The 21,411-nt window shown below is 45.8% G+C and overlaps 1 protein-coding gene across 2 annotated transcripts in view; it reads left to right on the top strand.

Moving 5' to 3' along the window:
- Positions 1-21,411, top strand: part of myo18ab (myosin XVIIIA b) — a 221,290-nt gene that overhangs the window by 184,697 nt on the left and 15,182 nt on the right. For both annotated transcript variants that reach the window (XM_061878303.1, XM_061878302.1), the window contains 2 exons: positions 1,159-1,275; positions 1,614-1,697. In XM_061878303.1, coding sequence (XP_061734287.1) covers positions 1,159-1,275; positions 1,614-1,697 — 201 coding nt within the window. The remainder of the gene's footprint in view (positions 1-1,158; positions 1,276-1,613; positions 1,698-21,411) is intronic.

The following is a 21,411-nucleotide window of genomic DNA, read 5'->3' as shown; positions in this document are numbered from 1 at the left end:
ATGTGAGTATATATGTGTATTTGTATGTACTGTATGTTTGACTCCCAGAGTGCGTGGGAGCCAGAGTAAGGCCCCAGCCACCCAGAGAGCCCAACCACAAACAGCAGGTGTGGCGCCCAGGGAACCAGGGACCACTGGCCCACACAGCCAGGCCGGCCAGTGACAGGAACCCCAGAGGCCGGCCCTACGTGCCGCCTGGCAGGTCCAGCAGCAGTTTTAAGACTGATGTGCAGGGTATGGCACGGGAGAAACAGGGGACAGCCAGCCCCTGAGCCCCCACACGGGCAGAAAGGCGAGATGCCCTGCCCTGAGGGGCCCAGAGACTGCCTGCACTTGGACGGGGCGGCCTGGACGGGGAGGCCACCCCGCCCAAGTCGCAGGACCTCCCAGCACGGGGCCATGGGAACCACCTGCAGGGACCCCAACGAATATTCCCCGAGGGAAAAAATAAATACCTAAAAAAACTGTTTTTTAAAAGATCACAGACACGCTGACACACAAGCTTGTTCGACTTTATTTATACATGCTATTACATCATATATGATATAATATATATTATATCAATACATATATCAATGCCTACCAACTGGGCTACCGTACACATTGCATCCTTTCTTTTCACTCAGGTGGGGTCAAAGGTCATAGGTTAGGGGCCAGCAAGAAGAGAGACTGTACTTGGCAACTAAGTGTGAGGTCACAGCATGTAAATGGACTATTCTTGCCACTTTTTGGATGTTCTCTTATGGGCCGAATAAAGCATCTCCCATTGGCTGCGTTGTAAGCGGCCCTTTATTTACCAGCTAGAATGCAGGAAAATCTTATTTACCAGTTACAATGTAGGGGAAAAAAAACATTAGTCGTCATTTCTCTCACAATGATTGTGAAGGATATGCAAAAGTGCAGTTCCCCTTTTAACAGTATACATTTTCAAGGGACAAGTGGCAGCAAATGGATGGATGGAAATTCAGACACTTTTGGAGAGGGTGAGCGTGGTTTCTACTACAATCTGGAAAGTGGTTGCTCTGAAGAGAAGCTTAGCGACTATTGTCTACGACTAGATGATGAACATTAGCTTATGTTTTCACAGTGTAAGTGCTGATAAAGTGAGGATAGGTTGGCATGAAGTGTCATTTGACAGTATTTGCTCTTTTCGCTCAGCTGGAGGAGCAGATGAGTCGTCTGCAAAGGGAGAAGAATGAGCTGCAGACACGGATGGAGGAAGACCAGGAGGATCTGAATGAGTTGATGAAGAAACACAAGGCTGCTGTGGCTCAGGTCTGTTTCTCCTTCATGTTACACCCATTGTGACTGCTTTGGGGTAACGTAGAACTGACTTCATGTACTGTAGCACACATACCTGTACATACATGTGTGGAAATAAAGGTGAAATTACAATCAAACAACTTCAACAGGCAAAGCCAAAAAAGACCTTTTCTTAACCACAATCTTCAAGCAGCAGCCGTAATTAATTGTTGTTGATGTATACATGATGATCATCAAGTAGCATGTTTAATGTTTGCTTATGGTTATTCATACTTGTCCTTCTAAAAGTCTTCTTTTTGATGTTAAGGTAATAATAGCACAGCACAACTTGCACATACTTTGTGTTTCAGTCCGCACAGAACCTGGCTCAGATCAGTGACCTACAAGGCCAGTTGGAGGAGGCCCTCAGGGACAAGGTGGATGCACACGAGAGGGTAAGTGCTGTTTTACCTCGCCTTTGAGATGGAATACCCTTTGTAGCGAGCAGGACTGTATCACAAGTCCACTCACAGGACCATATGAATAGACATGAAGGGTACATGATTCAACATACTCACTGTATGACGGGAAACATCACCCAATTAGGATGTTTAAAAAATGTTGATTAAAGACCATTTGACTGCAAAAGTTCCGCTGTGCGGGTTTTGCTTGTATAAGATCCAGCTAACTGGCATACTACCAACATGTAGGAAAGAGTATTACAGGGACCAAACAATATGAGAGCCACATGGGCTATCCTAAACAGCATTATTAAAAATGCTGCTAAAAAGGACTATCCTAAATACTTTGCTGGAAATGTAAAAAAATGACAATATGAAGGAAGTAGTTGAAAGCTTCAATAAGAACTTTGTGAACATTGGACCAATTCAGGAGGAAAAGATTCCAGATGGTGAGTCAGGTGAGGACTTGAAGGACACCATAGACAGAAACCCCAACTCTATGTTCCTCCAAGGTGTGACAAAAGAGGAAATAATCAAGATTGTGAAAAAGGGTAAATCCAAGACCTCAACTGATTGTAACGGAATTGACACAGAAACAATTAAAAAAGGTTGTTGAAAATATTTTTTAAAACCTTTAACATATATCAGCAGCGTATCATTTCAAACATGTACATTGCCAGATAGAATAAAAATAGCAAAAGTCATACCAATTTATAGACTGGAGAAAAACACCAGTTTAAAACACACACACCTGATTATCTGCTTCTACAATTGTTTACAATTCTTGAAAACCATTTAACAACAGATGAGACACATTCACATGGTGGAAACAGCCATTGGGGAGTTGTTTCTAGAAGCCTGTATGAACACGTGGTGGAAACAGCCATTGGGGAGTTGTTTCTAGAAGCCTGTATGAACACATGGTGGAAACAGTCATTGGGGAGATGTTTCTAGAAGCCTGTATGAACACATGGTGGAAACAGCCATTGGGGAGTTGTTTCTAGAAGCCTGTATGAACACATGGTGGAAACAGCCATTGGGGAGTTGTTTCTAGAAGCCTGTATGAACACGTGGTGGAAACAGCCATTGGGGAGTTGTTTCTAGAAGCCTGTATGAACACATGGTGGAAACAGCCATTGGGGAGATGTTTCTAGAAGCCTGTATGAACACATGGTGGAAACAGCCATTGGGGAGTTGTTTCTAGAAGCCTGTATGAAGACGTGGTGGAAACAGCCATTGGGGAGTTGTTTCTAGAAGCCTGTATGAACACATGGTGGAAACAGCCATTGGGGAGTTGTTTCTAGAAGCCTGTATGAAGACGTGGTGGAAACAGCCATTGGGGAGTTGTTTCTAGAAGCCTGTATGAACACATGGTGGAAACAGCCATTGGGGAGTTGTTTCTAGAAGCCTGTATGAACACGTGGTGGAAACAGCCATTGGGGAGTTGTTACTAGAAGCCTGTATGAACACATGGTGGAAACAGCCATTGGGGAGTTGTTTCTAGAAGCCTGTATGAAGACGTGGTGGAAACAGCCATTGGGGAGTTGTTTCTAGAAGCCTGTATGAACACAAGGTGGAAACAGCCATTGGGGAGTTGTTTCTAGAAGCCCGTATGAACACGTGGTGGAAACAGCCATTGGGGAGTTGTTTCTAGAAGCCTGTATGAACACATGGTGGAAACAGTCATTGGGGAGTTGTTTCTAGAAGCCTGTATGAGCACATGGTGGAAAAAGCCATTGGGGAGTTGTTTCTAGAAGCCCGTATGAACACGTGGTGGAAACAGCCATTGGGGAGTTGTTTCTAGAAGCCTGTATGAACACATGGTGGAAACAGTCATTGGGGAGTTGTTTCTAGAAGCCTGTATGAAGACGTGGTGGAAACAGCCATTGGGGAGTTGTTTCTAGAAGCCCGTATGAACACGTGGTGGAAACAGCCATTGGGGAGTTGTTTCTAGAAGCCTGTATGAACACATGGTGGAAACAGTCATTGGGGAGTTGTTTCTAGAAGCCTGTATGAAGACGTGGTGGAAACAGCCATTGGGGAGTTGTTTCTAGAAGCCTGTATGAAGACGTGGTGGAAACAGCCATTGGGGAGTTGTTTCTAGAAGCCTGTATGAACACATGGTGGAAACAGCCATTGGGGAGTTGTTTCTAGAAGCCTGTATGAACACATGGTGGAAACAGCCATTGGGGAGTTGTTTCTAGAAGCCTGTATGAACACATGGTGGAAACAGTTATTGGGGAGTTGTTTCTAGAAGCCTGTATGAACACATGGTGGAAACAGCCATTGGGGAGTTGTTTCTAGAAGCCTGTATGAACACATGGTGGAAACAGCCATTGGGGAGTTGTTTCTAGAAGCCTGTATGAAGACGTGGTGGAAACAGCCATTGGGGAGTTGTTTCTAGAAGCCTGTATGAAGACGTGGTGGAAACAGCCATTGGGGAGTTGTTTCTAGAAGCCTGTATGAACACATGGTGGAAACAGCCATTGGGGAGTTGTTTCTAGAAGCCTGTATGAAGACGTGGTGGAAACAGCCATTGGGGAGTTGTTTCTAGAAGCCTGTATGAAGACGTGGTGGAAACAGTTATTGGGGAGTTGTTTCTAGAAGCCTGTATGAACACATGGTGGAAACAGCCATTGGGGAGTTGTTTCTAGAAGCCTGTATGAACACATGGTGGAAACAGCCATTGGGGAGTTGTTTCTAGAAGCCTGTATGAAGACGTGGTGGAAACAGCCATTGGGGAGTTGTTTCTAGAAGCCTGTATGAAGACGTGGTGGAAACAGCCATTGGGGAGTTGTTTCTAGAAGCCTGTATGAACACATGGTGGAAACAGCCATTGGGGAGTTGTTTCTAGAAGCCTGTATGAAGACGTGGTGGAAACAGCCATTGGGGAGTTGTTTCTAGAAGCCTGTATGAAGACGTGGTGGAAACAGCCATTGGGGAGTTGTTTCTAGAAGCCTGTATGAACACATGGTGGAAACAGCCATTGGGGAGTTGTTTCTAGAAGCCTGTATGAACACAAGGTGGAAACAGCCATTGGGGAGTTGTTTCTAGAAGCCTGTATGAACACATGGTGGAAACAGTCATTGGGGAGTTGTTTCTAGAAGCCTGTATGAGCACATGGTGGAAACAGCCATTGGGGAGTTGTTTCTAGAAGCCTGTATGAACACGTGGTGGAAACAGCCATTGGGGAGTTGTTTCTAGAAGCCTGTGTGAACACGTGGTGGAAACAGTCATTGGGGAGTTGTTACTAGAAGCCTGTATGAACACATGGTGGAAACAGCCATTGGGGAGTTGTTTCTAGAAGCCTGTATGAAGACGTGGTGGAAACAGCCATTGGGGAGTTGTTTCTAGAAGCCTGTATGAACACAAGGTGGAAACAGCCATTGGGGAGTTGTTTCTAGAAGCCTGTATGAACACATGGTGGAAACAGTCATTGGGGAGTTGTTTCTAGAAGCCTGTATGAGCACATGGTGGAAACAGCCATTGGGGAGTTGTTTCTAGAAGCCTGTATGAACACGTGGTGGAAACAGCCATTGGGGAGTTGTTTCTAGAAGCCTGTATGAACACATGGTGGAAACAGTCATTGGGGAGTTGTTTTTAGAAGCCTGTATGAAGACGTGGTGGAAACAGCCATTGGGGAGTTGTTTCTAGAAGCCTGTATGAAGACGTGGTGGAAACAGCCATTGGGGAGTTGTTTCTAGAAGCCTGTATGAACACATGGTGGAAACAGCCATTGGGGAGTTGTTTCTAGAAGCCTGTATGAACACATGGTGGAAACAGCCATTGGGGCGTTGTTTCTAGAAGCCTGTATGAACACATGGTGGAAACAGTTATTGGGGAGTTGTTTCTAGAAGCCTGTATGAACACATGGTGGAAACAGCCATTGGGGAGTTGTTTCTAGAAGCCTGTATGAACACATGGTGGAAACAGTTATTGGGGAGTTGTTTCTAGAAGCCTGTATGAACACATGGTGGAAACAGTCATTGGGGAGTTGTTTCTAGAAGCCTGTATGAGCACATGGTGGAAACAGCCATTGGGGAGTTGTTTCTAGAAGCCTGTATGAACACATGGTGGAAACAGCCATTGGGGAGTTGTTTCTAGAAGCCTGTATGAACACAAGGTGGAAACAGCCATTGGGGAGTTGTTTCTAGAAGCCTGTATGAACATGTGGTGGAAACAGCCATTGGGGAGTTGTTTCTAGAAGCCTGTATGAACACATGGTGGAAACAGCCATTGGGGAGTTGTTTCTAGAAGCCTGTATGAACACATGGTGGAAACAGCCATTGGGGAGTTGTTTCTAGAAGCCTGTATGAACACAAGGTGGAAACAGCCATTGGGGAGTTGTTTCTAGAAGCCTGTATGAACACATGGTGGAAACAGTCATTGGGGAGTTGTTTCTAGAAGCCTGTATGAGCACATGGTGGAAACAGCCATTGGGGAGTTGTTTCTAGAAGCCTGTATGAACACATGGTGGAAACAGCCATTGGGGAGTTGTTTCTAGAAGCCTGTATGAACACAAGGTGGAAACAGCCATTGGGGAGTTGTTTCTAGAAGCCTGTATGAACATGTGGTGGAAACAGCCATTGGGGAGTTGTTTCTAGAAGCCTGTATGAACACATGGTGGAAACAGCCATTGGGGAGTTGTTTCTAGAAGCCTGTATGAACACATGGTGGAAACAGCCATTGGGGAGTTGTTTCTAGAAGCCTGTATGAACACATGGTGGAAACAGTTATTGGGGAGTTGTTTCTAGAAGCCTGTATGAACACATGGTGGAAACAGTCATTGGGGAGTTGTTTCTAGAAGCCTGTATGAGCACATGGTGGAAACAGCCATTGGGGAGTTGTTTCTAGAAGCCTGTATGAACACATGGTGGAAACAGCCATTGGGGAGTTGTTTCTAGAAGCCTGTATGAACACAAGGTGGAAACAGCCATTGGGGAGTTGTTTCTAGAAGCCTGTATGAACATGTGGTGGAAACAGCCATTGGGGAGTTGTTTCTAGAAGCCTGTATGAACACATGGTGGAAACAGCCATTGGGGAGTTGTTTCTAGAAGCCTGTATGAACACATGGTGGAAACAGCCATTGGGGAGTTGTTTCTAGAAGCCTGTATGAACACAAGGTGGAAACAGCCATTGGGGAGTTGTTTCTAGAAGCCTGTATGAACACATGGTGGAAACAGCCATTGGGGAGTTGTTTCTAGAAGCCTGTATGAACACATGGTGGAAACAGCCATTGGGGAGTTGTTTCTAGAAGCCTGTATGAGCACATGGTGGAAACAGCCTTTGGGGAGTTGTTTCTAGAAGCCTGTATGAACACATGGTGGAAACAGCCATTGGGGAGTTGTTTCTAGAAGCCTGTATGAAGACGTGGTGGAAACAGCCATTGGGGAGTTGTTTCTAGAAGCCTGTATGAAGACGTGGTGGAAATAGCCATTGGGGAGTTGTTTCTAGAAGCCTGTATGAACACAAGGTGGAAACAGCCATTGGGGAGTTGTTTCTAGAAGCCTGTATGAACACATGGTGGAAACAGTCATTGGGGAGTTGTTTCTAGAAGCCTGTATGAGCACATGGTGGAAACAGCCATTGGGGAGTTGTTTCTAGAAGCCTGTATGAACACGTGGTGGAAACAACCATTGGGGAGTTGTTTCTAGAAGCCTGTATGAACACATGGTGGAAACAGTCATTGGGGAGTTGTTTTTAGAAGCCTGTATGAAGACGTGGTGGAAACAGCCATTGGGGAGTTGTTTCTAGAAGCCTGTATGAAGACGTGGTGGAAACAGCCATTGGGGAGTTGTTTCTAGAAGCCTGTATGAACACGTGGTGGAAACAGCCATTGGGGAGTTGTTTCTAGAAGCCTGTATGAACACGTGGTGAAAACAGCCATTGGGGAGTTGTTTCTAGAAGCCTGTATGAACACATGGTGGAAACAGCCATTGGGGAGTTGTTTCTAGAAGCCTGTAAGAACACAAGGTGGAAACAGCCATTGGGGAGTTGTTTCTAGAAGCCTGTATGAACACGTGGTGGAAACAGCCATTGGGGAGTTGTTTCTAGAAGCCTGTATGAACACATGGTGGAAACAGTCATTGGGGAGTTGTTTTTAGAAGCCTGTATGAAGACGTTGTGGAAACAGCCATTGGGGAGTTGTTTCTAGAAGCCTGTATGAACACGTGGTGGAAACAGCCATTGGGGAGTTGTTTCTAGAAGCCTGTATGAACACATGGTGGAAACAGCCATTGGGGAGTTGTTTCTAGAAGCCTGTATGAACACATGGTGGAAACAGCCATTGGGGCGTTGTTTCTAGAAGCCTGTATGAACACATGGTGGAAACAGTTATTGGGGAGTTGTTTCTAGAAGCCTGTATGAACACATGGTGGAAACAGCCATTGGGGAGTTGTTTCTAGAAGCCTGTATGAACACATGGTGGAAACAGTTATTGGGGAGTTGTTTCTAGAAGCCTGTATGAACACATGGTGGAAACAGTCATTGGGGAGTTGTTTCTAGAAGCCTGTATGAGCACATGGTGGAAACAGCCATTGGGGAGTTGTTTCTAGAAGCCTGTATGAACACATGGTGGAAACAGCCATTGGGGAGTTGTTTCTAGAAGCCTGTATGAACACAAGGTGGAAACAGCCATTGGGGAGTTGTTTCTAGAAGCCTGTATGAACATGTGGTGGAAACAGCCATTGGGGAGTTGTTTCTAGAAGCCTGTATGAACACATGGTGGAAACAGCCATTGGGGAGTTGTTTCTAGAAGCCTGTATGAACACATGGTGGAAACAGCCATTGGGGAGTTGTTTCTAGAAGCCTGTATGAACACAAGGTGGAAACAGCCATTGGGGAGTTGTTTCTAGAAGCCTGTATGAACACGTGGTGGAAAAGGCCATTGGGGAGTTGTTTCTAGAAGCCTGTATGAAGACGTGGTGGAAACAGCCATTGGGGAGTTGTTTCTAGAAGCCTGTATGAACACATGGTGGAAACAGCCATTGGGGAGTTGTTTCTAGAAGCCTGTATGAACACATGGTGGAAACAGCCATTGGGGAGTTGTTTCTAGAAGCCTGTATGAACACAAGGTGGAAACAGCCATTGGGGAGTTGTTTCTAGAAGCCTGTATGAACACGTGGTGGAAACAGCCATTGGGGAGTTGTTTCTAGAAGCCTGTATGAACACATGGTGGAAACAGCCATTGGGGAGATGTTTCTAGAAGCCTATATGAACACATGGTGGAAACAGCCATTGGGGAGTTGTTTCTAGAAGCCTGTATGAACACATGGTGGAAACAGCCATTGGGAGTTGTTTCTAGAAGCCTGTATGAACACAAGGTGGAAACAGCGATTGGGGAGTTGTTTCTAGAAGCCTGTATGAACACATGGTGGAAACAGCCATTGGGGAGTTGTTTCTAGAAGCCTGTATGAACACATGGTGGAAACAGCCATTGGGGAGTTGTTTCTAGAAGCCTATATGAACACATGGTGGAAACAGCCATTGGGGAGTTGTTTCTAGAAGCCTGTATGAACACATGGTGGAAACAGCCATTGGGGAGTTGTTTCTAGAAGCCTGTATGAACAAAAGGTGGAAACAGCCTTTGGGGAGTTGTTTCTAGAAGCCTGTATGAACACATGGTGGAAACAGCCATTGGGGAGTTGTTTCTAGAAGCCTGTATGAAGACGTGGTGGAAACAGCCATTGGGGAGTTGTTTCTAGAAGCCTGTATGAACACATGGTGGAAACAGCCATTGGGGAGTTGTTTCTAGAAGCCTGTATGAACACATGGTGGAAACAGCCATTGGGGAGTTGTTTCTAGAAGCCTGTATGAACACGTGGTGGAAACAGCCATTGGGGAGTCGTTTCTAGAAGCCTGTATGAAGACGTAGTGGAAACAGCCATTGGGGAGTGTTTTCTAGAAGCCTGTATGAACACATGGTGGAAACAGTCATTGGGGAGTTGTTTCTAGAAGCCTGTATGAGCACATGGTGGAAACAGCCATTGGGGAGTTGTTTCTAGAAGCCTGTATGAACACATGGTGGAAACAGCCATTGGGGAGTTGTTTCTAGAAGCCTGTATGAAGACGTGGTGGAAACAGCCATTGGGGAGTTGTTTCTAGAAGCCTGTATGAAGACGTGGTGGAAACAGCCATTGGGGAGTTGTTTCTAGAAGCCTGTATGAACACAAGGTGGAAACAGCCATTGGGGAGTTGTTTCTAGAAGCCTGTATGAACACATGGTGGAAACAGTCATTGGGGAGTTGTTTCTAGAAGCCTGTATGAACACATGGTGGAAACAACCATTGGGGAGTTGTTTCTAGAAGCCTGTATGAACACATGGTGGAAACAACCATTGGGGAGTTGTTTCTAGAAGCCTGTATGAGCACATGGTGGAAACAGCCATTGGGGAGTTGTTTCTAGAAGCCTGTATGAACACGTGGTGGAAACAACCATTGGGGAGTTGTTTCTAGAAGCCTGTATGAACACATGGTGGAAACAGTCATTGGGGAGTTGTTTTTAGAAGCCTGTATGAAGACGTGGTGGAAACAGCCATTGGGGAGTTGTTTCTAGAAGCCTGTATGAAGACGTGGTGGAAACAGCCATTGGGGAGTTGTTTCTAGAAGCCTGTATGAACACGTGGTGGAAACAGGCATTGGGGAGTTGTTTCTAGAAGCCTGTATGAACACGTGGTGAAAACAGCCATTGGGGAGTTGTTTCTAGAAGCCTGTATGAACACATGGTGGAAACAGCCATTGGGGAGTTGTTTCTAGAAGCCTGTAAGAACACATGGTGGAAACAGCCATTGGGGAGTTGTTTCTAGAAGCCTGTATGAACACGTGGTGGAAACAGCCATTGGGGAGTTGTTTCTAGAAGCCTGTATGAACACGTGGTGGAAACAGCCATTGGGGAGTTGTTTCTAGAAGCCTGTATGAACACGTGGTGGAAACAGCCATTGGGGAGTTGTTTCTAGAAGCCTGTGTGAACACGTGGTGGAAACAGTCATTGGGGAGTTGTTACTAGAAGCCTGTATGAACACATGGTGGAAACAGCCATTGGGGAGTTGTTTCTAGAAGCCTGTATGAAGACGTGGTGGAAACAGCCATTGGGGAGTTGTTTCTAGAAGCCTGTATGAACACAAGGTGGAAACAGCCATTGGGGAGTTGTTTCTAGAAGCCTGTATGAACACATGGTGGAAACAGCCATTGGGGAGTTGTTTCTAGAAGCCTGTATGAACACATGGTGGAAACAGCCATTGGGGAGTTGTTTCTAGAAGCCTATATGAACACATGGTGGAAACAGCCATTGGGGAGTTGTTTCTAGAAGCCTGTATGAACACATGGTGGAAACAGCCATTGGGGAGTTGTTTCTAGAAGCCTGTATGAACACAAGGTGGAAACAGCCTTTGGGGAGTTGTTTCTAGAAGCCTGTATGAACACATGGTGGAAACAGCCATTGGGGAGTTGTTTCTAGAAGCCTGTATGAAGACGTGGTGGAAACAGCCATTGGGGAGTTGTTTCTAGAAGCCTGTATGAACACAAGGTGGAAACAGCCACTGGAGAGTTGTTTCTAGAAGCCTGTATGAACACATGGTGGAAACAGTCATTGGGGAGTTGTTTCTAGAAGCCTGTATGAGCACATGGTGGAAACAGCCATTGGGGAGTTGTTTCTAGAAGCCTGTATGAACACGTGGTGGAAACAGCCATTGGGGAGTTGTTTCTAGAAGCCTGTATGAACACATAGTCGAAACAGTCATTGGGGAGTTGTTTTTAGAAGCCTGTATGAAGACGTGGTGGAAACAGCCATTGGGGAGTTGTTTCTAGAAGCCTGTATGAAGACGTGGTGGAAACAGCCATTGGGGAGTTGTTTCTAGAAGCCTGTATGAACACGTGGTGAAAACAGCCATTGGGGAGTTGTTTCTAGAAGCCTGTATGAACACATGGTGGAAACAGCCATTGGGGAGTTGTTTCTAGAAGCCTGTAAGAACACATGGTGGAAACAGCCATTGGGGAGTTGTTTCTAGAAGCCTGTATGAACACGTGGTGGAAACAGCCATTGGGGAGTTGTTTCTAGAAGCCTGTATGAACACATGGTGGAAACAGTCATTGGGGAGTTGTTTTTAGAAGCCTGTATGAAGACGTTGTGGAAACAGCCTTTGGGGAGTTGTTTCTAGAAGCCTGTATGAACACATGGTGGAAACAGCCATTGGGGAGTTGTTTCTAGAAGCCTGTATGAAGACGTGGTGGAAACAGCCATTGGGGAGTTGTTTCTAGAAGCCTGTATGAAGACGTGGTGGAAACAGCCATTGGGGAGTTGTTTCTAGAAGCCTGTATGAACACATGGTGGAAACAGCCATTGGGGAGTTGTTTCTAGAAGCCTGTATGAACACATGGTGGAAACAGCCATTGGGGCGTTGTTTCTAGAAGCCTGTATGAACACATGGTGGAAACAGTTATTGGGGAGTTGTTTCTAGAAGCCTGTATGAACACATGGTGGAAACAGCCATTGGGGAGTTGTTTCTAGAAGCCTGTATGAACACATGGTGGAAACAGTTATTGGGGAGTTGTTTCTAGAAGCCTGTATGAACACATGGTGGAAACAGTCATTGGGGAGTTGTTTCTAGAAGCCTGTATGAGCACATGGTGGAAACAGCCATTGGGGAGTTGTTTCTAGAAGCCTGTATGAACACATGGTGGAAACAGCCATTGGGGAGTTGTTTCTAGAAGCCTGTATGAACACAAGGTGGAAACAGCCATTGGGGAGTTGTTTCTAGAAGCCTGTATGAACATGTGGTGGAAACAGCCATTGGGGAGTTGTTTCTAGAAGCCTGTATGAACACATGGTGGAAACAGCCATTGGGGAGTTGTTTCTAGAAGCCTGTATGAACACATGGTGGAAACAGCCATTGGGGAGTTGTTTCTAGAAGCCTGTATGAACACAAGGTGGAAACAGCCATTGGGGAGTTGTTTCTAGAAGCCTGTATGAACACGTGGTGGAAAAGGCCATTGGGGAGTTGTTTCTAGAAGCCTGTATGAAGACGTGGTGGAAACAGCCATTGGGGAGTTGTTTCTAGAAGCCTGTATGAACACATGGTGGAAACAGCCATTGGGGAGTTGTTTCTAGAAGCCTGTATGAACACATGGTGGAAACAGCCATTGGGGAGTTGTTTCTAGAAGCCTGTATGAACACAAGGTGGAAACAGCCATTGGGGAGTTGTTTCTAGAAGCCTGTATGAACACGTGGTGGAAACAGCCATTGGGGAGTTGTTTCTAGAAGCCTGTATGAACACATGGTGGAAACAGCCATTGGGGAGATGTTTCTAGAAGCCTATATGAACACATGGTGGAAACAGCCATTGGGGAGTTGTTTCTAGAAGCCTGTATGAACACATGGTGGAAACAGCCATTGGGAGTTGTTTCTAGAAGCCTGTATGAACACAAGGTGGAAACAGCCATTGGGGAGTTGTTTCTAGAAGCCTGTATGAACACATGGTGGAAACAGCCATTGGGGAGTTGTTTCTAGAAGCCTGTATGAACACATGGTGGAAACAGCCATTGGGGAGTTGTTTCTAGAAGCCTATATGAACACATGGTGGAAACAGCCATTGGGGAGTTGTTTCTAGAAGCCTGTATGAACACATGGTGGAAACAGCCATTGGGGAGTTGTTTCTAGAAGCCTGTATGAACACAAGGTGGAAACAGCCTTTGGGGAGTTGTTTCTAGAAGCCTGTATGAACACATGGTGGAAACAGCCATTGGGGAGTTGTTTCTAGAAGCCTGTATGAAGACGTGGTGGAAACAGCCATTGGGGAGTTGTTTCTAGAAGCCTGTATGAACACATGGTGGAAACAGCCATTGGGGAGTTGTTTCTAGAAGCCTGTATGAACACATGGTGGAAACAGCCATTGGGGAGGTGTTTCTAGAAGCCTGTATGAACACATGGTGGAAACAGTTATTGGGGAGTTGTTTCTAGAAGCCTGTATGAACACATGGTGGAAACAGCCATTGGGGAGGTGTTTCTAGAAGCCTGTATGAACACATGGTGGAAACAGTTATTGGGGAGTTGTTTCTAGAAGCCTGTATGAACACATGGTGGAAACAGCCATTGGGGAGTTGTTTCTAGAAGCCTGTATGAACACATGGTGGAAACAGCCATTGGGGCGTTGTTTCTAGAAGCCTGTATGAACACATGGTGGAAACAGTTATTGGGGAGTTGTTTCTAGAAGCCTGTATGAACACATGGTGGAAACAGCCATTGGGGAGTTGTTTCTAGAAGCCTGTATGAACACATGGTGGAAACAGCCATTGGGGAGTTGTTTCTAGAAGCCTGTATGAACACGTGGTGGAAACAGCCATTGGGGAGTTGTTTCTAGAAGCCTGTATGAAGACGTAGTGGAAACAGCCATTGGGGAGTGTTTTCTAGAAGCCTGTATGAACACATGGTGGAAACAGTCATTGGGGAGTTGTTTCTAGAAGCCTGTATGAGCACATGGTGGAAACAGCCATTGGGGAGTTGTTTCTAGAAGCCTGTATGAACACATGGTGGAAACAGCCATTGGGGAGTTGTTTCTAGAAGCCTGTATGAAGACGTGGTGGAAACAGCCATTGGGGAGTTGTTTCTAGAAGCCTGTATGAAGACGTGGTGGAAACAGCCATTGGGGAGTTGTTTCTAGAAGCCTGTATGAACACAAGGTGGAAACAGCCATTGGGGAGTTGTTTCTAGAAGCCTGTATGAACACATGGTGGAAACAGTCATTGGGGAGTTGTTTCTAGAAGCCTGTATGAGCACATGGTGGAAACAGCCATTGGGGAGTTGTTTCTAGAAGCCTGTATGAACACGTGGTGGAAACAACCATTGGGGAGTTGTTTCTAGAAGCCTGTATGAACACATGGTGGAAACAGTCATTGGGGAGTTGTTTTTAGAAGCCTGTATGAAGACGTGGTGGAAACAGCCATTGGGGAGTTGTTTCTAGAAGCCTGTATGAAGACGTGGTGGAAACAGCCATTGGGGAGTTGTTTCTAGAAGCCTGTATGAACACGTGGTGGAAACAGCCATTGGGGAGTTGTTTCTAGAAGCCTGTATGAACACGTGGTGAAAACAGCCATTGGGGAGTTGTTTCTAGAAGCCTGTATGAACACATGGTGGAAACAGCCATTGGGGAGTTGTTTCTAGAAGCCTGTATGAACACGTGGTGGAAACAGCCATTGGGGAGTTGTTTCTAGAAGCCTGTATGAACACATGGTGGAAACAGTCATTGGGGAGTTGTTTTTAGAAGCCTGTATGAAGACGTTGTGGAAACAGCCATTGGGGAGTTGTTTCTAGAAGCCTGTATGAACACGTGGTGGAAACAGCCATTGGGGAGTTGTTTCTAGAAGCCTGTATGAACACAAGGTGGAAACAGCCTTTGGGGAGTTGTTTCTAGAAGCCTGTATGAACACGTGGTGGAAACAACCATTGGGGAGTTGTTTCTAGAAGCCTGTATGAACACATGGTGGAAACAGTCATTGGGGAGTTGTTTTTAGAAGCCTGTATGAAGACGTGGTGGAAACAGCCATTGGGGAGTTGTTTCTAGAAGCCTGTATGAAGACGTGGTGGAAACAGCCATTGGGGAGTTGTTTCTAGAAGCCTGTATGAACACGTGGTGGAAACAGCCATTGGGGAGTTGTTTCTAGAAGCCTGTATGAACACGTGGTGAAAACAGCCATTGGGGAGTTGTTTCTAGAAGCCTGTATGAACACATGGTGGAAACAGCCATTGGGGAGTTGTTTCTAGAAGCCTGTATGAACACGTGGTGGAAACAGCCATTGGGGAGTTGTTTCTAGAAGCCTGTATGAACACATGGTGGAAACAGTCATTGGGGAGTTGTTTTTAGAAGCCTGTATGAAGACGTTGTGGAAACAGCCATTGGGGAGTTGTTTCTAGAAGCCTGTATGAACACGTGGTGGAAACAGCCATTGGGGAGTTGTTTCTAGAAGCCTGTATGAACACAAGGTGGAAACAGCCTTTGGGGAGTTGTTTCTAGAAGCCTGTATGAACACATGGTGGAAACAGCCATTGGGGAGTTGTTTCTAGAAGCCTGTATGAAGACGTGGTGGAAACAGCCATTGGGGAGTTGTTTCTAGAAGCCTGTATGAACACATGGTGGAAACAGCCATTGGGGAGTTGTTTCTAGAAGCCTGTATGAACACATGGTGGAAACAGCCATTGGGGAGGTGTTTCTAGAAGCCTGTATGAACACATGGTGGAAACAGTTATTGGGGAGTTGTTTCTAGAAGCCTGTATGAACACATGGTGGAAACAGCCATTGGGGAGGTGTTTCTAGAAGCCTGTATGAACACATGGTGGAAACAGTTATTGGGGAGTTGTTTCTAGAAGCCTGTATGAACACATGGTGGAAACAGCCATTGGGGAGTTGTTTCTAGAAGCCTGTATGAACACATGGTGGAAACAGCCATTGGGGCGTTGTTTCTAGAAGCCTGTATGAACACATGGTGGAAACAGTTATTGGGGAGTTGTTTCTAGAAGCCTGTATGAACACATGGTGGAAACAGCCATTGGGGAGTTGTTTCTAGAAGCCTGTATGAACACATGGTGGAAACAGCCATTGGGGAGTTGTTTCTAGAAGCCTGTATGAACACGTGGTGGAAACAGCCATTGGGGAGTTGTTTCTAGAAGCCTGTATGAAGACGTAGTGGAAACAGCCATTGGGGAGTGTTTTCTAGAAGCCTGTATGAACACATGGTGGAAACAGTCATTGGGGAGTTGTTTCTAGAAGCCTGTATGAGCACATGGTGGAAACAGCCATTGGGGAGTTGTTTCTAGAAGCCTGTATGAACACATGGTGGAAACAGCCATTGGGGAGTTGTTTCTAGAAGCCTGTATGAAGACGTGGTGGAAACAGCCATTGGGGAGTTGTTTCTAGAAGCCTGTATGAAGACGTGGTGGAAACAGCCATTGGGGAGTTGTTTCTAGAAGCCTGTATGAACACAAGGTGGAAACAGCCATTGGGGAGTTGTTTCTAGAAGCCTGTATGAACACATGGTGGAAACAGTCATTGGGGAGTTGTTTCTAGAAGCCTGTATGAGCACATGGTGGAAACAGCCATTGGGGAGTTGTTTCTAGAAGCCTGTATGAACACGTGGTGGAAACAACCATTGGGGAGTTGTTTCTAGAAGCCTGTATGAACACATGGTGGAAACAGTCATTGGGGAGTTGTTTTTAGAAGCCTGTATGAAGACGTGGTGGAAACAGCCATTGGGGAGTTGTTTCTAGAAGCCTGTATGAAGACGTGGTGGAAACAGCCATTGGGGAGTTGTTTCTAGAAGCCTGTATGAACACGTGGTGGAAACAGCCATTGGGGAGTTGTTTCTAGAAGCCTGTATGAACACGTGGTGAAAACAGCCATTGGGGAGTTGTTTCTAGAAGCCTGTATGAACACATGGTGGAAACAGCCATTGGGGAGTTGTTTCTAGAAGCCTGTATGAACACGTGGTGGAAACAGCCATTGGGGAGTTGTTTCTAGAAGCCTGTATGAACACATGGTGGAAACAGTCATTGGGGAGTTGTTTTTAGAAGCCTGTATGAAGACGTTGTGGAAACAGCCATTGGGGAGTTGTTTCTAGAAGCCTGTATGAACACGTGGTGGAAACAGCCATTGGGGAGTTGTTTCTAGAAGCCTGTATGAACACATGGTGGAAACAGCCATTGGGGAGTTGTTTCTAGAAGCCTGTATGAACACATGGTGGAAACAGCCATTGGGGCGTTGTTTCTAGAAGCCTGTATGAACACATGGTGGAAACAGTTATTGGGGAGTTGTTTCTAGAAGCCTGTATGAACACATGGTGGAAACAGCCATTGGGGAGTTGTTTCTAGAAGCCTGTATGAACACATGGTGGAAACAGTTATTGGGGAGTTGTTTCTAGAAGCCTGTATGAACACATGGTGGAAACAGTCATTGGGGAGTTGTTTCTAGAAGCCTGTATGAGCACATGGTGGAAACAGCCATTGGGGAGTTGTTTCTAGAAGCCTGTATGAACACATGGTGGAAACAGCCATTGGGGAGTTGTTTCTAGAAGCCTGTATGAACACAAGGTGGAAACAGCCATTGGGGAGTTGTTTCTAGAAGCCTGTATGAACATGTGGTGGAAACAGCCATTGGGGAGTTGTTTCTAGAAGCCTGTATGAACACATGGTGGAAACAGCCATTGGGGAGTTGTTTCTAGAAGCCTGTATGAACACATGGTGGAAACAGCCATTGGGGAGTTGTTTCTAGAAGCCTGTATGAACACAAGGTGGAAACAGCCATTGGGGAGTTGTTTCTAGAAGCCTGTATGAACATGTGGTGGAAACAGCCATTGGGGAGTTGTTTCTAGAAGCCTGTATGAACACATGGTGGAAACAGCCATTGGGGAGTTGTTTCTAGAAGCCTGTATGAACACAAGGTGGAAACAGCCATTGGGGAGTTGTTTCTAGAAGCCTGTATGAACACGTGGTGGAAAAGGCCATTGGGGAGTTGTTTCTAGAAGCCTGTATGAAGACGTGGTGGAAACAGCCATTGGGGAGTTGTTTCTAGAAGCCTGTATGAACACATGGTGGAAACAGCCATTGGGGAGTTGTTTCTAGAAGCCTGTATGAACACATGGTGGAAACAGCCATTGGGGAGTTGTTTCTAGAAGCCTGTATGAACACAAGGTGGAAACAGCCATTGGGGAGTTGTTTCTAGAAGCCTGTATGAACACGTGGTGGAAACAGCCATTGGGGAGTTGTTTCTAGAAGCCTGTATGAACACATGGTGGAAACAGCCATTGGGGAGATGTTTCTAGAAGCCTATATGAACACATGGTGGAAACAGCCATTGGGGAGTTGTTTCTAGAAGCCTGTATGAACACATGGTGGAAACAGCCATTGGGAGTTGTTTCTAGAAGCCTGTATGAACACAAGGTGGAAACAGCCATTGGGGAGTTGTTTCTAGAAGCCTGTATGAACACATGGTGGAAACAGCCATTGGGGAGTTGTTTCTAGAAGCCTGTATGAACACATGGTGGAAACAGCCATTGGGGAGTTGTTTCTAGAAGCCTATATGAACACATGGTGGAAACAGCCATTGGGGAGTTGTTTCTAGAAGCCTGTATGAACACATGGTGGAAACAGCCATTGGGGAGTTGTTTCTAGAAGCCTGTATGAACACAAGGTGGAAACAGCCTTTGGGGAGTTGTTTCTAGAAGCCTGTATGAACACATGGTGGAAACAGCCATTGGGGAGTTGTTTCTAGAAGCCTGTATGAAGACGTGGTGGAAACAGCCATTGGGGAGTTGTTTCTAGAAGCCTGTATGAACACATGGTGGAAACAGCCATTGGGGAGTTGTTTCTAGAAGCCTGTATGAACACATGGTGGAAACAGCCATTGGGGAGTTGTTTCTAGAAGCCTGTATGAACACGTGGTGGAAACAGCCATTGGGGAGTTGTTTCTAGAAGCCTGTATGAAGACGTAGTGGAAACAGCCATTGGGGAGTGTTTTCTAGAAGCCTGTATGAACACATGGTGGAAACAGTCATTGGGGAGTTGTTTCTAGAAGCCTGTATGAGCACATGGTGGAAACAGCCATTGGGGAGTTGTTTCTAGAAGCCTGTATGAACACATGGTGGAAACAGCCATTGGGGAGTTGTTTCTAGAAGCCTGTATGAAGACGTGGTGGAAACAGCCATTGGGGAGTTGTTTCTAGAAGCCTGTATGAAGACGTGGTGGAAACAGCCATTGGGGAGTTGTTTCTAGAAGCCTGTATGAACACAAGGTGGAAACAGCCATTGGGGAGTTGTTTCTAGAAGCCTGTATGAACACATGGTGGAAACAGTCATTGGGGAGTTGTTTCTAGAAGCCTGTATGAGCACATGGTGGAAACAGCCATTGGGGAGTTGTTTCTAGAAGCCTGTATGAACACGTGGTGGAAACAACCATTGGGGAGTTGTTTCTAGAAGCCTGTATGAACACATGGTGGAAACAGTCATTGGGGAGTTGTTTTTAGAAGCCTGTATGAAGACGTGGTGGAAACAGCCATTGGGGAGTTGTTTCTAGAAGCCTGTATGAAGACGTGGTGGAAACAGCCATTGGGGAGTTGTTTCTAGAAGCCTGTATGAACACGTGGTGGAAACAGCCATTGGGGAGTTGTTTCTAGAAGCCTGTATGAACACGTGGTGAAAACAGCCATTGGGGAGTTGTTTCTAGAAGCCTGTATGAACACATGGTGGAAACAGCCATTGGGGAGTTGTTTCTAGAAGCCTGTAAGAACACATGGTGGAAACAGCCATTGGGGAGTTGTTTCTAGAAGCCTGTATGAACACGTGGTGGAAACAGCCATTGGGGAGTTGTTTCTAGAAGCCTGTATGAACACGTGGTGGAAACAGCCATTGGGGAGTTGTTTCTAGAAGCCTGTATGAACACGTGGTGGAAACAGCCATTGGGGAGTTGTTTCTAGAAGCCTGTGTGAACACGTGGTGGAAACAGTCATTGGGGAGTTGTTACTAGAAGCCTGTATGAACACATGGTGGAAACAGCCATTGGGGAGTTGTTTCTAGAAGCCTGTATGAAGACGTGGTGGAAACAGCCATTGGGGAGTTGTTTCTAGAAGCCTGTATGAACACAAGGTGGAAACAGCCATTGGGGAGTTGTTTCTAGAAGCCTGTATGAACACATGGTGGAAACAGCCATTGGGGAGTTGTTTCTAGAAGCCTGTATGAACACATGGTGGAAACAGCCATTGGGGAGTTGTTTCTAGAAGCCTATATGAACACATGGTGGAAACAGCCATTGGGGAGTTGTTTCTAGAAGCCTGTATGAACACGTGGTGGAAACAGCCATTGGGGAGTTGTTTCTAGAAGCCTGTATGAACACATGGTGGAAACAGCCATTGGGGAGATGTTTCTAGAAGCCTATATGAACACATGGTGGAAACAGCCATTGGGGAGTTGTTTCTAGAAGCCTGTATGAACACATGGTGGAAACAGCCATTTGGAGTTGTTTCTAGAAGCCTGTATGAACACAAGGTGGAAACAGCCATTGGGGAGTTGTTTCTAGAAGCCTGTATGAACACATGGTGGAAACAGCCATTGGGGAGTTGTTTCTAGAAGCCTGTATGAACACATGGTGGAAACAGCCATTGGGGAGTTGTTTCTAGAAGCCTATATGAACACATGGTGGAAACAGCCATTGGGGAGTTGTTTCTAGAAGCCTGTATGAACACATGGTGGAAACAGCCATTGGGGAGTTGTTTCTAGAAGCCTGTATGAACACAAGGTGGAAACAGCCTTTGGGGAGTTGTTTCTAGAAGCCTGTATGAACACATGGTGGAAACAGCCATTGGGGAGTTGTTTCTAGAAGCCTGTATGAAGACGTGGTGGAAACAGCCATTGGGGAGTTGTTTCTAGAAGCCTGTATGAACACAAGGTGGAAACAGCCATTGGAGAGTTGTTTCTAGAAGCCTGTATGAACACATGGTGGAAACAGTCATTGGGGAGTTGTTTCTAGAAGCCTGTATGAGCACATGGTGGAAACAGCCATTGGGGAGTTGTTTCTAGAAGCCTGTATGAACACGTGGTGGAAACAGCCATTGGGGAGTTGTTTCTAGAAGCCTGTATGAACACATAGTCGAAACAGTCATTGGGGAGTTGTTTTTAGAAGCCTGTATGAAGACGTGGTGGAAACAGCCATTGGGGAGTTGTTTCTAGAAGCCTGT

Source organism: Nerophis ophidion, linkage group LG18 (genome assembly GCF_033978795.1).
Source record: "Nerophis ophidion isolate RoL-2023_Sa linkage group LG18, RoL_Noph_v1.0, whole genome shotgun sequence".
Taxonomy (NCBI): domain Eukaryota; kingdom Metazoa; phylum Chordata; class Actinopteri; order Syngnathiformes; family Syngnathidae; genus Nerophis; species Nerophis ophidion.
This window is presented reverse-complemented; position numbering and strand designations above follow the sequence as displayed.